Source organism: Macadamia integrifolia, chromosome 13, assembly GCF_013358625.1.
Source record: "Macadamia integrifolia cultivar HAES 741 chromosome 13, SCU_Mint_v3, whole genome shotgun sequence".
Classification (NCBI taxonomy): domain Eukaryota; kingdom Viridiplantae; phylum Streptophyta; class Magnoliopsida; order Proteales; family Proteaceae; genus Macadamia; species Macadamia integrifolia.
This window is the reverse complement of record NC_056569.1, coordinates 5,844,743-5,858,121: the sequence shown is the minus strand read 5'-3', so window position 1 is coordinate 5,858,121 and position 13,379 is coordinate 5,844,743. Positions and strand designations below refer to the sequence as shown.

Genomic DNA, 13,379 nt, shown 5'->3' with positions numbered 1-13,379 from the left:
TTTTTTACAACAAGGTTTTCTATGTCACATGGGGATGCTACGCTATCATCTTCCCTCTCCATCTTATCTTTACATGAAATGCCATCGCTACCTTATTGTACAATAAAACCCTTCCATCACACTCATTAGTGTGCTTCTCTACATGGCTTGCTTAGAGAGCCCTCTCACAGATAGAAATGGGGATGTTTGTTCACTTAAATGGGTAAAGTGAAGGCTTTCGCCACTAGCATCAATATCTTCAATCCCTAGGGTTCTTAATTGGTACACTGTAGAACATTATGGATACATTTTCTAAATAACCTTCTACTCATGTGCTAAATTTTAGTCTAATTAAATTTGACCATCCATCAAAATGAAGGTCCCGAAAAATAGATTCTTTTTGTTGAATTAGATTTTTTTTTTTTTGGTAAAAAAAAAGGGTGTTCCATGGTAGTGATCATTACCCCCAAGACAAGCCCCCATGCGGCAAGCAGTGCTTCCGCAAGATCAATGGGCGATAGTGGACATGCCAAGACTTGAACCCACAACCAGCCGACTCGAGCAGTGATGGATTGAGGGTATTTTCACCACTAGGCTACCAACCCCATTGGTTTTTTTGCTGAATTAGATTGCAATGAAAAAAAAAAAAACATTTATAAAATGATAAAAATCAAGAGTCTAAGGTATGTAGTTAAAGGTAATGTTCAACTCACATTAAGGCTGGGAAGTATCCGATTTCTGTTGTCTCTGTAAGTGCAGTCTGATTGCTATTCCCCATAACCAACAAACCCACAAGTGATGCTGCAAACACTAAGAACCTAAGAAACAAATCCACTGTTAGCAGTTTGGAGGTAACCAAGTCGCTGGCTACAAAATCAGACTTGCCTTTTTCCATTCTGTTTCTATTGGGTAGCCTTTGCTGGGTATGTTTTGACTCTTTGCTTCACTGTAGCACAGAGCAGCACACAGAATGGGACAGTACTGAGGAAGAGATGAAAACAGACACCAATTTATAGGAGCTGCAAGGGTGTTGGGCTACAACCCAGATTGGGTTGGTTTCATTGGAGTCTCCTACACGACAAGTAAAAGAATTGAAATTTGGAAGATGCATGCCATGGGTGGTCCTTGGGTCAACCATGTGATGAGCGGTGATATAATTGGGGTTGCAGCTTTTTAATTTAAGAATAAAAAGGATTTTCAAAATAATTTATTGTTATGTTATTCTCAGAGTTTTCACTAATTTTGTACCTTTGGAGTACACACATGAAATGATAAAATCTAATTACCTTCGTTAAAAAAAAATATTTTCATATCAAGAAAAAAAATTAAAACTTCTATCTTCACCAAATGTGATTACAATAAAATTTTCTTTTTATTGAATCATTGGATATATATATATAATTTGGGGGATGGGGGGGTGGGGGTGGGGTGAGGAGAAGGAACATTAACACCAAAATGGATCTAGAAAATGTAACTGATTTGGATATATGTCAAGTTCGAGAGCTTATTTTCAAACATATGACCACTATATACGAGGTAATTGTCCCTTGATCAAACGAAGAGTGATTCTCTTAAAGCAAGGAAAGTGCCATGAAGCTTTAGTGCTCTACTATTATCTCTTCTTGTTATATGTGTTTTTTGAAATAAATTAATTGAAAAATCTATCCCTTTCGAACTCAGACTTGAGTTGGTTATTATTTGGATCAACTTAGATATCCATGAGCCCATGTCACAAGAACTATAAAGGAAGCTCTATGGAAGGATTCTATAGATAAGGGTGATACTGTAGTCCTAGAAACCTCCTCAATTCGGCCTCAACAATTGTGACTACGTTCTTCAGATAAAGCTATGCACCCAGATTTTATCTTAGTCCAACTTTAATTGTCCAAGTAGTCTAATTAAATATTTATCCATCAAAATATATCATTTCATCTTAGATCTTTTCAGTATATATAAAATTAAATCCGAAAAAATTATACATCGCTCCCACACTCTCTTTCCTCCCTAACCATGTACGAATCATGGGGCCTCTGTCGAGCCTCCTGGCTGTTACCTACTTCCCTCCCTACCTATCAAAATAAATAAATAAATAAATAATGGAACCTCTCATCCCTTGCATCCATTGACTTGCCACGGGAGATGTCATCACATGCCAGCAGCATGTAGAGTCCTTGACCAAAATTAATTTTATATAGTATATTTACAAAACATTTGTGAGAAATTTTTTTTTTTTTTTAAAGAAAGAGATATTATATAGGATTTAACTAATTTGACAAGAAAAGAAGTACAAGATTCCATCTCAATTAAGCAATACAATTTAGAAAGAAAGCTCCTAATAATGATGAGAATGGCAACATTCAATAGTCCACCAAATACAGGTAGCACATTTTTTTTCAGTCATCACACTCCTTTTGAAAACATTAAGATGCTCACACGGTTGGATTAAATGATCTAATGAATAGTGTCTAGTGTAAACATGTCCACAAGGAACATATAGATAGAAGGAAAACAAAAGAAAAATTTTACAATTATGTGTGGCGTGGCGTGGCGTGGCGTGGCGTGGCGTAAAGAAAACTATCCGATTGTGCTCTCTACACCCAGACACAGGACGTAGTGAAAGACATCCCTACTCCTCTGGTTGGATGCCTCTATATGCAGTCTGGTGACTCTGGTCCAATGGCCCAAGCACTCGCACAATGGCTATGTGACTAGGTAATCTATCTATATATATATATATATATATATAATTTTATGAGAAAAGGTTAGGTATACTGCCGGTATACCATATGCTAGCACCCTGTCTATATCTCTTCCCCTTTTTGAAATGACCTCATATCATTCCTAAATGATACTCCATCATGTGCCCTTATTGGTGCTGTCCGCTAACTTATCGTACCCTGGCAGCATACTTATCCCTCTTTAAAATTAAAAGAAAACTTAGCTGTAAAACATTAATATATAAAATAAAAAATAAAATATAATAGGTTCCCCAAAATCTTAGAGAAATGAGAGGTAATTATTTTTATTTTTTAGGATAATCATTTATGATATATTGATTACAAGGAGTTTAATATAATTGTATAATAATGGTTCCACTCAATTAATGCTAAACATAGTGGTAGGGTTGCATGGTGTTTTCATATGGTGGTAGGGTTGCATGATGGTTTCATAAAAATATTATTACTTAATAAACCATAGAACTAGTTTAGTTACTCAAAAGTCAAAATCAGATAAAGATCTTACCTATGAAATACTGACTTCAAGGGGGAACACTACTCTTTATGTATTTAATGAGAAAATAAAAACAATAATATCAATGTAGAGTCTTTCTTTTTCCCAACATAAATATTCATTTCTTATAAACCTCATAACTTCAGTACTTAGTCCTCCACCCCTCAAATTTCATTGACCAAGAGCAGCCAAAAATTATTTTAACTTTCGGGGATGAGGTTTGGAAAATCTAGTATGACCTCTAAACCCATGAGGAAACCCTCAAAAAAGAAACCCACCCCAATGCATGGGAATACATCCAACCCCCAAAACCTGAGCAAAGCCAAAGAAGAAAGGAAACAGTTAAGAGCATCTCAGAGTTTAAAGCTTTTCTTCTTGGCATGGAACTAGTCAAAAGTAAAGTTGTCTAGAGGCTTTGGATTGAGACTAATATGACTGCTCTTGCAATGGCAATTAGGTCTTCAAAGGTTCCGTGGTTCTTCGTAGCTTGATCGTCTGTGCTCTCCAGCATTACATGAGATTTTTCAGCGGAAGATTCTCACAATTATTGTCAGGCAAGATGATCTGAATGATATTTAAAATTTTCTAGTGTTCTAATCTATATGGATCACAGACTAGCTTTATGACACAAGAGGAGCAGCCTTCTATCAAGACATTTACAAGGTTGAGATGAATAGCCAAATGCAAGGCGGCCCTTCCCCCCTGGCACACACCTCTGGCTCAAAGAACATACCTACATGCAAGCTCTCCATTAACAAAATGAGCCTAGTGGTCAAACAATCACAACCACAACACCAATACCTTTTAAGTGCCAACCCATATGAGAAATTGCTTTAATCATCTTGGTGTCACTCCACAGGACTTCAAATAGGGGATTTGCAAAAGTGAAAGTTAACTAGCTAACAAAATCTAGTCCCTTTTTGTGTTGCTGGCTGTTCAACAGACTTTGAGGTCTTGCAATTCTAAGATATAGCCATCTTTAGTCAAAGAAGCAACCAAGAGGAAGAAAATCCTTCAATGATATAAGTTAACTTGGAAGCGAAACTATAAATCTGTCCTCACATATAAAATGCATAAAACGAGGCAAAAGTTCAAAAGAGAGGATACAAAAGTGGTTGTACCCAGCTTGGTTAGAAATAGATTAAGCATAAGCTTAAGCTTAAGCATGGAACCAAAATTGTATAATTTGACGGGGCCAGCAAAGTTACAAGAAGGGCTGAGCTGTGTGACTACCAGAAAAGCAGGGCGTGTATTTATATCCTTCTTCAAACCTCCTATCCATCCCCTGATGCACAATGGAAATAGACCACCAAATTTTGTTTAGACTCAGTGTTCCAATAATTTGATCTTTTCAAGACAGTTATGCATGTGCTGAATAATCTCCGGTGTAAGTCTATCTCCAGCTACAAGCTTGTACTGTTCAAATTTTGCTTCATCAAACTTCAAGGCTGCACTTTTGCATGCTCTGATACTTCCTAAAAAGAAGTAAAAAACAAAGAACAATTTTTTCAATTATTTCCAAACCAACCACTACCAAATCTAGGGATGTTACTGAAACAGAAATCAATTCAATATGATCACCACCAGCAGAATAAATATATATATATATATATCATGGTTGTCAAGGCATTGCCTAGGCACCTTGTTGGTGTATCCTTGGTATTTTGACTCCCTCGACCGCCTAGCCTCCTTGACAACTATGATACCATATAAGGGGGTGCGAGTTACAGAAAATTGAAGGGTAAGAGACCTGAACCCAGGACATGTAAGAAAATAAGTAAGCAATAGACTGTCAAGGCAATTAAGAGCCTCAATTTTACTTTAAGGCTTTAAAATTGTATACAGGTTCCAGCATTACCTTTTACCAAAGCCCAAGCCCGGCCTGTATTTATTTAATTCCGTGGTTTGCTGACCAAGTTGCTCACAACTTTGATTGAGACTCCCCCTCTTTTGAATCCATATAATTTTCCACTTTAGACATGGGAATATTTTAACTGACGATAGGAAGAACAATACTCTCCTCTAGACCTCTCCACCCCAAGGAGGATAGAGATCTGAAAGAATACTACCATTTTCAGAAAAAATAAATAAGAGAAAGTAGCACCCATGCACACAAATCATTTATTTGTTTTAGGGTGGTAACACTGGTAGCCTTTCTAAGAGCTAGAATACCCAACCCTGGTGGACTGGGTTTGGGCTGAGGCCATCCCAGCCCAATGATGGGCCGACAAAGACTAAGGTACCCCGGGCCCAGTAGCGCCCCTATTTCTGGGTCTTGGTTTTATCTACCTGGTGTGCTCTGTTTGTTTTGAAACTTATATGGCATTTTCATGTTCAAAACTACTATCCAGATATAAAATTTTGCGACAGAGCACCAGGTTTTGAAAACTGTAAATCACTATTTAGGTCAGTTCAGTTTTGTTTTCTGAGAGTGATGGTTTTCTTAACCAGACCCTTGAAAAATATTTTGTTTGTCTTTTAAGCTTCATGGGCACATTACCAGCATGGTACAAGGTTGGTTAAAAACATTCCACACTCCAAGATACACTACAATTGGAGAGAGTCTTGGATGCTTCCTGAAAACTCTAATTGAATGATATCACTGGCATTGAAGCTATCAAGAGATCAGCAACTTACAAATTGGTGTCAGTTCTGGTCTCTACACAAAATTAAGTTATCATAAAACAAATAAATAGATAGATAAAAACAAATGTAGTCCTAAATTTTATGACCACAGTTTCACTCACCACTCAAGTCCAACAAGTGGAATATAACGGGGCAATTGCCAATTGTCCGCACCATGGTCATCGCAGACCACACCTTTTGGTATTCTTCTCGTGATGTTCTGATGATGCAGAGCTTTGTTATGGGGTTCACATATTTAACTACACAGGAATCACATGATTGAAAGTAATGAGAACATCACATCACCCTTTTGAAAGGTAAATAAGAACTTATATTCAACAGAAAACGTCAAACTACTAAATCTAAGACAAGTTCAGGAGAATGTCATACTAACCTTGCAATGATCCAAGCGACGCAGCAAGCCCACACTCTCCGAAGTTTACAAGAATGCTGTCTTTAATTGCTTTCACAATGTTTGTTTGGCTGATAGTAATAGGATCATCCTTTGAAAGGTCCTTGGCTGGATCCAACAAAACTTCCATCACCATGTACCTATTTTTGAATGCCACCATGACCCTTCATTTCAAATAGAAAATGACTTTCTTAGATGAAGGTTATTCATATACAATAATATCATTTGATAAACTTTCAGTAGAAGCAAATAAGGCATAAGAAGAGAAACTCCATGGCATAGTTGTCACAGTGGCAAGACGAGCCCAAGTATTCACACGAAACCTAGATGCCTTGGCGCTTAGGTGGGGACCTATGCAGCACCTAGGCGACTAAAAAATGCTGCCTAAAGAGGGGTTTGGGTGTAACATGTCAAGTTTTAGCGGGTTTAATTTGTGAAATACTATGCTTTAGGGGGAAGACATCTGTAAAATTAAAAAGTAGTATCCTCTAAATTATAACAGGTATAAAATTATGAAGAAACTACTAAAATGAAATACTTTAAAGCCAAACTCAGAAGCAAGGAGACAGCACCGTCTTCTTCCCCTTCCCTTCCATGACATCGAATGACCAACTGAGCAGAAAGATTGATACAACACCGAAAGCAAAGACAGGTAGGTACCTTCCTCTCCTTCTCCACCACCTCCTCCTCCTCCTCCATCTTACAAAACTGCTATGGTGCTGGCTGCGATGGTGGCAGCAGCAGTGCTGCCGCTTTCTTCTTCTTATATTCCCCCCTAATTTGGTTCTAGGTGCCCTAAACAAAGAAAGGAGACCGGTCACCTAGGCTTTCTGAAAGCAATTTGTCGCCTAGGAGACGCCTTGACAACATAGCTCCATGGCACATTTCAGAGAACCACAAATGATACAGGTGCCGATTAAGAAGACCGAATTGGAAATCCATTTTCTTTCATGTAAAGAATAATGTCCACGAGAATGATAACACAGCAAAGAGGGGAATTCCTAAGTGATATAAATTAACGCTTCTCTGACACAAACCTCCATACCAATCAGAAATAAACACAAACATATCTCCTTCTTCTCTCATCTTTCCACACAACCCCCAAATCCATGGGAAGATTGAACTTAAGGAGATCTAATGAACTGAAATCGAAACTATGTTGCTCTGGATTAAAGTTATGCAACAACCATGCATTTCATGTCTCCCCCTTCCCACTCTCCCTCCCTCTCTCCTTCCCTCTCTCCCCCTCCCTACTAAGGTATGAACTGGCAAAACTATAAGCTTATTGGCTATTCTGTGGTATTCCCAAAAACACAGCCAGGTTGGTTGTTCATCTTTGCTACTGGACTGCTTTCTTCCTGCTTTCTAGTTATTGTCATTATTCTTCTGTTACTGCCATTTATTTTTACATCAGATCTGAATTAATCTATGCTAATCTGAACTCAATTTTGCAGCTGTTTTCAGTGTCCTACACAAACCTAGAAATCAGCACCATTCACTAGGTCTGATTTGAAGGACTAAATTATTGAATTCAGATTTTTTTTCCCCCGATTTCTCTATCTGCACAATTACTTGAATCAATTCTGTCCAAAATTTTTAATAAACTGTTGGTTTAATTGTTTGGGTTCAGCCATCAATGCATGACTGATTTTCTGAATCAGAATTGTTCCTTAACCCATCACACAGTGCAGATACAAGAGAAATTAATCCTGTGTGCTGTGCCAGAAAGGTGTACTAAGGTCCCCTACACCTTAATTTAAATTTCAGTTTCATGAGATGCCATGTAACTGAACCACATCAATTTTTCTTAATTTAAATTCAATGTGCAAACTCTACTTAAGAAATTTTTCCATTTATTACATTTGGACCCATTGCCCATTCTTTTTTTATCCCTGCCAGCAAGTTTAGGACTGGGAAATGAATAAGCAAAGCAGTTCAAACAATAGTCAAACGAGCTCAATCCAACAACCTAATAAATTAATGTTGTTAAACAAAATATGCAAGTAATACATGAAACAAACTAAAAAAGAAAATGAAAAATATTGCCAACCAATCCATATAATCTTCCATATCTGAGATAAAACAGCGGTACATAAAGTAGGCATAGACTGTAAATATCATTTAATAATATATTGGCACTCCAATGCACTTCCCTGCCACTTCTACAAAAACCACATGGTTTAAGATAAGAAATTCAATATGTTAATAAATAAGAGTAGCTATTACAAACCTCTGTAAGTATAGTCTCCTAGTTCTCCAGAAACATGCTCTAGAAATTCTCCTTCAGGATCAGAATAATGTAAGCTGCAGTTTGATTTCTGAAAACTAGTCAACTAACATTCTTCATTGACAGCATATGTGGGCACATAACCAGCCATCTTCAACCTCCTGCTTAACTCACTCAACACTGAGTATATCTCTTCTGACCTTGGATGTGTTCTGTTTGCAACAACAAACTCATGAACTATTCCCCCAACCTCAATCATGCTACATCCAGGTGGCTTCCAAACTTCCCTCTCAGCCATCAACTTCCTCACTGACTTAACCCCATCAAATCTCTGAGCTGCTGCATAAACATTTGATAGAAGCACATAGGAGCCACCATCTGTAGGATCCAAGTTGAGGACATGGTTAGCTGCCCACTCACCTATCTCAACATTACCATGAATGCTGCAGGCACTGAGCAGAGCTCCCCAAACAATTATGTTTGGTTCAATTTGCATCGTCATGATTAGCTCCTTGGCTTCCCTAAGTAGTCCTCCACGTCCAAGGAGATCCACCATGCATCCATAATGCTCAACCTTGGGAACAATCTTCCAATGTTCCAACATTACTTTAAAGAACCTATTTCCATCCTCAACCAAGCCGACATGAGCACATGCATTTAAGATAGCAAGAAAGGTGACAGAATCAGGTCTAGCCCCAGACTTCTCCATCTCAAAGAAGAGATCCAATGCATTTTGAGCTTGCCCATGGGATGCATACCCAGAAAACATGACATTCCATGTGGCAACACTCCTTTGGGGCATTTGATCAAAAACTTCTCTTGCCATTGAAATGAAACCACATTTGGCATACATATCAATCAAAGAAGTGCCCACAAAGACATCCCAGATTTTGTTGTTCTCTGCAAATTGTCGGACCCAATTCCCTAGCTCTAAAGCACCCAACTGGGCACAAGCAGAAAGAACACTAGAGATTGTGAACCTATCAACTCCAACATTCAATAAAAGCATCTCCCTAAAAATATCAATTGCCTGGCATGGAGATCCCTTTAGTGAATAGCCACTAATCTTTGAGTTCCACACTACAATATTCTTTTCTGGCATTCCTTCAAATACTTTTCCTTGCATCAACCAATTGTCCACATTTCGAGTAGAAGTCAATTAAGGCAGCCCCTAGTTTTACATATGTGGTAAAGCCCATCTCTTTTACAACATGACCATGGATTTCTTTCCCCAATTTAATTTCTTTGGAGACCAAACAAGCCAGGATCAACCCCAATATTGTCCCTTCATTGGGTCTAATATCTCTCAATCCAATCATGTCCTTGAAAATCATAAAGGCATCCAAGTCCCTCCCTGCTCGAGAATAACCCATGATAATTGCATTCCAGAGAACAACATCTTTTATCTCAGATTCATCAAATACTCTTCGTGCATCGTTAATTTCCCCAGAAACAGTATAGAAATTTAGCAAAGAACTACGAACAAACTTATCCCAGTCATACCGAACTCTAATAACCATTCCATGAACCTCCCTACCTTTCTCATTGGCTAAAAGAGTAGCACAAGCTCTGAAAACGAAAGGAAAAGTGTAGTTATCTACTTGCACATTTTCACTAACCCTCATCTTGTTATAGATAGCAATAGCAAGAACAGGAGTTTCTGACGAAGAATAGTGCCTTATCATCGAATTGTATACAAAAGTTCCGGGTTCATCAGTCTGGAAAAATATCTGGGTGACATAATAAAGGTCTTTATCAAAGAAAGATTTTACGACCTTGGTCAGTATAAATTGGCCATAGGAGAGGCCAGATAGAATGGATTTTGCATGAATTTGTTTCAGTTCACGAAGGCTTCTGCAGTTTTCTATGAGAGTTAAAAGAGACGTGGGGTGATGGAATTTTGGGTTCTGATCAGAAAAGAGCAAAGGGGAGGTTTTGATGTGAAAAAATACTTTTTGCATTAGTTTGAAGTTCTTATGGCGAATCTGAAAACCAAGCATCTCACAGATTTTGGGGCTTTTCACTCTATAATCGGAACCTAAAGGAGCATCAAAACCTGGAAAATAGAGAATCGAAGTGGGCTTACTGCGCCAAGAAGTATATAATATTTGAAGACAACGTAAGAGTCTAATAAGCAATTCAGACACCTCAGAAACAATACAGCCCAATTAAAGAAACCAGCGGATAATGAAATGATGAACCAATCTCGCCAAACCAAGAGCTCATCAGAGAAAAAATATATATATTACATAGCAAGGATAGAAGGAAAATAATCAAAATACCTCCGTTAGTCCTTCAACTTGCCTCCACTTAGTTTCTTTTCGAACACACTCACAGAACTGCAGAAGGGGCGTGAGAGAGATCGATCTTCCTCCCGCCTTTACAGTACTTGCGAGCTTTTGACGAGGCCAACGGTGTCAGGGTTTCTGGCAGGGCCGTTGGGTTTCAACTGATTGCGATATGAAAAGGAGCTCAGGATTAGAATGCCATGTTTGGTAGCCGAGAAAAAAAAAAAAAAATGACAACCCCAATCCCCAGAGAATATCACTATTATAGGAACATCCCTCTGTTCTATCAAATTTGACTCAGACCCCTACTGTATCGTAAGTCACTGTTAAAGAATATTTTGTGTTATTATATTATAGTTTAAATATCAAAATACCTTTACTAAATATATAATACCTAAATTACCCCTCAGGTTGAGAGAGAGGGAGAGTGGAAGAGGCTTTGGCTTTGTGACTTTCCGTGATGACCAGGTGATGAGAGATGCTATTGAAGGGATGAATGGCCAAAGCCTCAACGGTCATAATATTTCCGTCAATCAAGCGCAAAACAGAGGAAGCAGTGGTGGAGGTGGTTACCGCAGTGGTGGTGGCGGTGGATACGGTAGTGGTGGCGGCGGATACGGCAGTGGTGGTGGTGGATACAGTCGCGGTGGTGACCGTGGTGGTTATGGAGACGGTGGATCTCATTACTCGAGGGGTGGCGGTTCCTCCAATTGCAACTGGAGGAACTAGGGTTTTATGTCGTGAATGGTTTCGTGTTCTTCATCCTTTTGACCGATGTGGGTTACTCTTCACTGATAAATAGAGGTTTTCCGACCGATGGTGACCATGGTGGTTATGAAGACGAACCACTATTATAAGTGAGATTCGTCTTTTCCGACCGATGGTTTGTTATCTCTAGAGTTGTGATTCGAGTCCCCTGGTATCGTATTTAGTCGTCTTACCAACAACAGAAAAATATATGGCATTTTTCCAAGAAAAAAACCTTAGAGAGAGAGAGAGAAAAAAAAAAAAAAAAAGAGAAAGAGATGTCTATCAGCAGAGGCTATTTTCTTTTCCTGTTTACCAAACATAGCCTTAGATTTTGTTTGGGTCAAAGAAACAACTTGGATCCGTTAAACCCCAAAGGTTGGGCAATTTCTTGATAAAAACTCGGAAGGAAAGTTGATACACAAACTCTTTAGTCCCACATCGAAGAGCCATATCAATATGGCAAAAGTTTTTCTAATTGGTGCCTCAACTAATCATATAGTATTGATGGTCGGGAGTAATCCCATCCGTGGGATTGGCATCAATAAATCACATTCGTTCATTGATTCTATACACCCTATGTACATTGGAAGCAATACATGATCCCAAACCTATCCCGACCTATTTTTTTACTTAATCGGTTTACTAACAGTGAAAATGATCCGATTTGATTTAAATGGGTTTACGATCTCGATATAAACAGCTTGATTCAATTTCGATTAACTGCTTTCATTTGGCTTTTGCATCCTTATGATTGAGGTCCCTTATGTTGGTTGTGAAACCCACTTGAAGCCTAAAGGGCATTTTTAACAATTTTAGTGAGAATAAATTTTCTGTCCACAATTATTTTTGGCCAAATTTCCTCATTTAGAACACCGATCATCTATAATCTTTCAAGGCAGAGGGTTCTCCGAGTAAGCAACATACTCTTTTTTTACACCCTACCACATTTTTTTTTTAAATCATTGTTTCTCTTTAAAACCAAAAAAAAAAAATGCATGTAAGAAGATTGGGTGACCAAATAGAACTAATAAATATAATGTATTTAGACCATGCAGAACATAAAATACTAAAATGTTGCTTCCATCATATACAAGATGGATATAGCAAACGGCAAGATCGTCCATACAGGAACAGAGAGCATGTTGCTTCCAGCTATAGCAAACCATTTTAAGCAGCAGAACCCATGAAGAACAGCCATGCATTGTACATGGACAGTTAACTAAAAGCAATGTAGATTCATTTTCCACTATGAAACATTTCAAAAAATAAAGCACATAAAGAACTGCCATGAATGAGGAATTGATGAATAAGAGCAACAAATCCCTGAAGAACAGCCATCAATCATGTTCAGATAAGTAACTAAAAGAAAATGAGAAATGAGATTTCGCAGGGGTAGAGGAAATGCCACTTCCCAATACGGGCATCATTTTAAGCAGCAAAACTCATGAAGAACTGCTGTGGCACACGAATGGATGACTAAATTAAAATCAAAAGTACCAAGCAAAATATACCTGCTGAGTGTCTCAGAATCATCAGCCAGGACTCCAATCACCCAATAAACTGTGCAATGGAACATGGCATCCAGCAATCCATAACCGAAATAAAACATGATTACCTTGCGAAAACAGTTTCAGATTCCTTGAAAAATCTTGCCACTGAAGCATATCATTTAAAGTCAACTGCTTGGCAGGCTCATCTCCTCATATTGTAGTCACAAGGAATGATACAATCCCAATTCAAATGAATTCTCTCATTCTGTCGAACTCTCTAAACTGAACTCCAAGATGTACCCATTCCCTGCAGATCCCAAAATCTGAAGCCCCCAATAGAAAACATTGTTCAACCCCCTCATCCTCAAATTTACGGT

At 38.3% G+C, this 13,379-nt stretch overlaps 3 protein-coding genes across 6 annotated transcripts; 1 reads left to right on the top strand and 2 right to left on the bottom strand.

Annotated features, from left to right (window-relative positions):
- Positions 1-4,211: 4,211 nt before the first annotated feature.
- On the bottom strand, positions 4,212-10,996 carry LOC122060106 (probable ribonuclease P/MRP protein subunit POP5). Of its 4 annotated transcripts, none has more exons than XM_042623277.1 (5): positions 10,757-10,963; positions 8,478-10,043; positions 6,230-6,411; positions 5,958-6,095; positions 4,212-4,685 (listed from the first exon to the last, which is right to left on the bottom strand). In XM_042623277.1, exons 3-5 carry the CDS (start codon positions 6,405-6,407, stop codon positions 4,537-4,539), a joined length of 465 nt encoding a protein of 154 aa, XP_042479211.1. In that variant the 5' UTR covers positions 6,408-6,411; positions 8,478-10,043; positions 10,757-10,963; the 3' UTR covers positions 4,212-4,536. The 4 variants fall into 4 exon arrangements, with proteins under 4 accessions (XP_042479211.1, XP_042479210.1, XP_042479212.1 ...); XM_042623278.1 differs by lacking the exon at positions 8,478-10,043 and adding an exon at positions 4,852-4,907 and having other exon boundaries at positions 4,550-4,685; positions 10,757-10,969; XM_042623276.1 differs by lacking the exon at positions 8,478-10,043 and having other exon boundaries at positions 10,757-10,960.
- On the bottom strand, positions 9,634-10,159 carry LOC122059858 (pentatricopeptide repeat-containing protein At3g22690-like). The gene is made up of 2 exons (XM_042622901.1): positions 9,728-10,159; positions 9,634-9,645 (listed from the first exon to the last, which is right to left on the bottom strand). Exons 1-2 carry the CDS (start codon positions 10,157-10,159, stop codon positions 9,634-9,636), a joined length of 444 nt encoding a protein of 147 aa, XP_042478835.1.
- On the top strand, positions 10,935-11,491 carry LOC122059857 (glycine-rich RNA-binding protein GRP1A-like). Its single transcript, XM_042622900.1, has 2 exons — positions 10,935-10,969; positions 11,173-11,491. Exons 1-2 carry the CDS (start codon positions 10,935-10,937, stop codon positions 11,489-11,491), a joined length of 354 nt encoding a protein of 117 aa, XP_042478834.1.
- Positions 11,492-13,379: the final 1,888 nt, after the last annotated feature.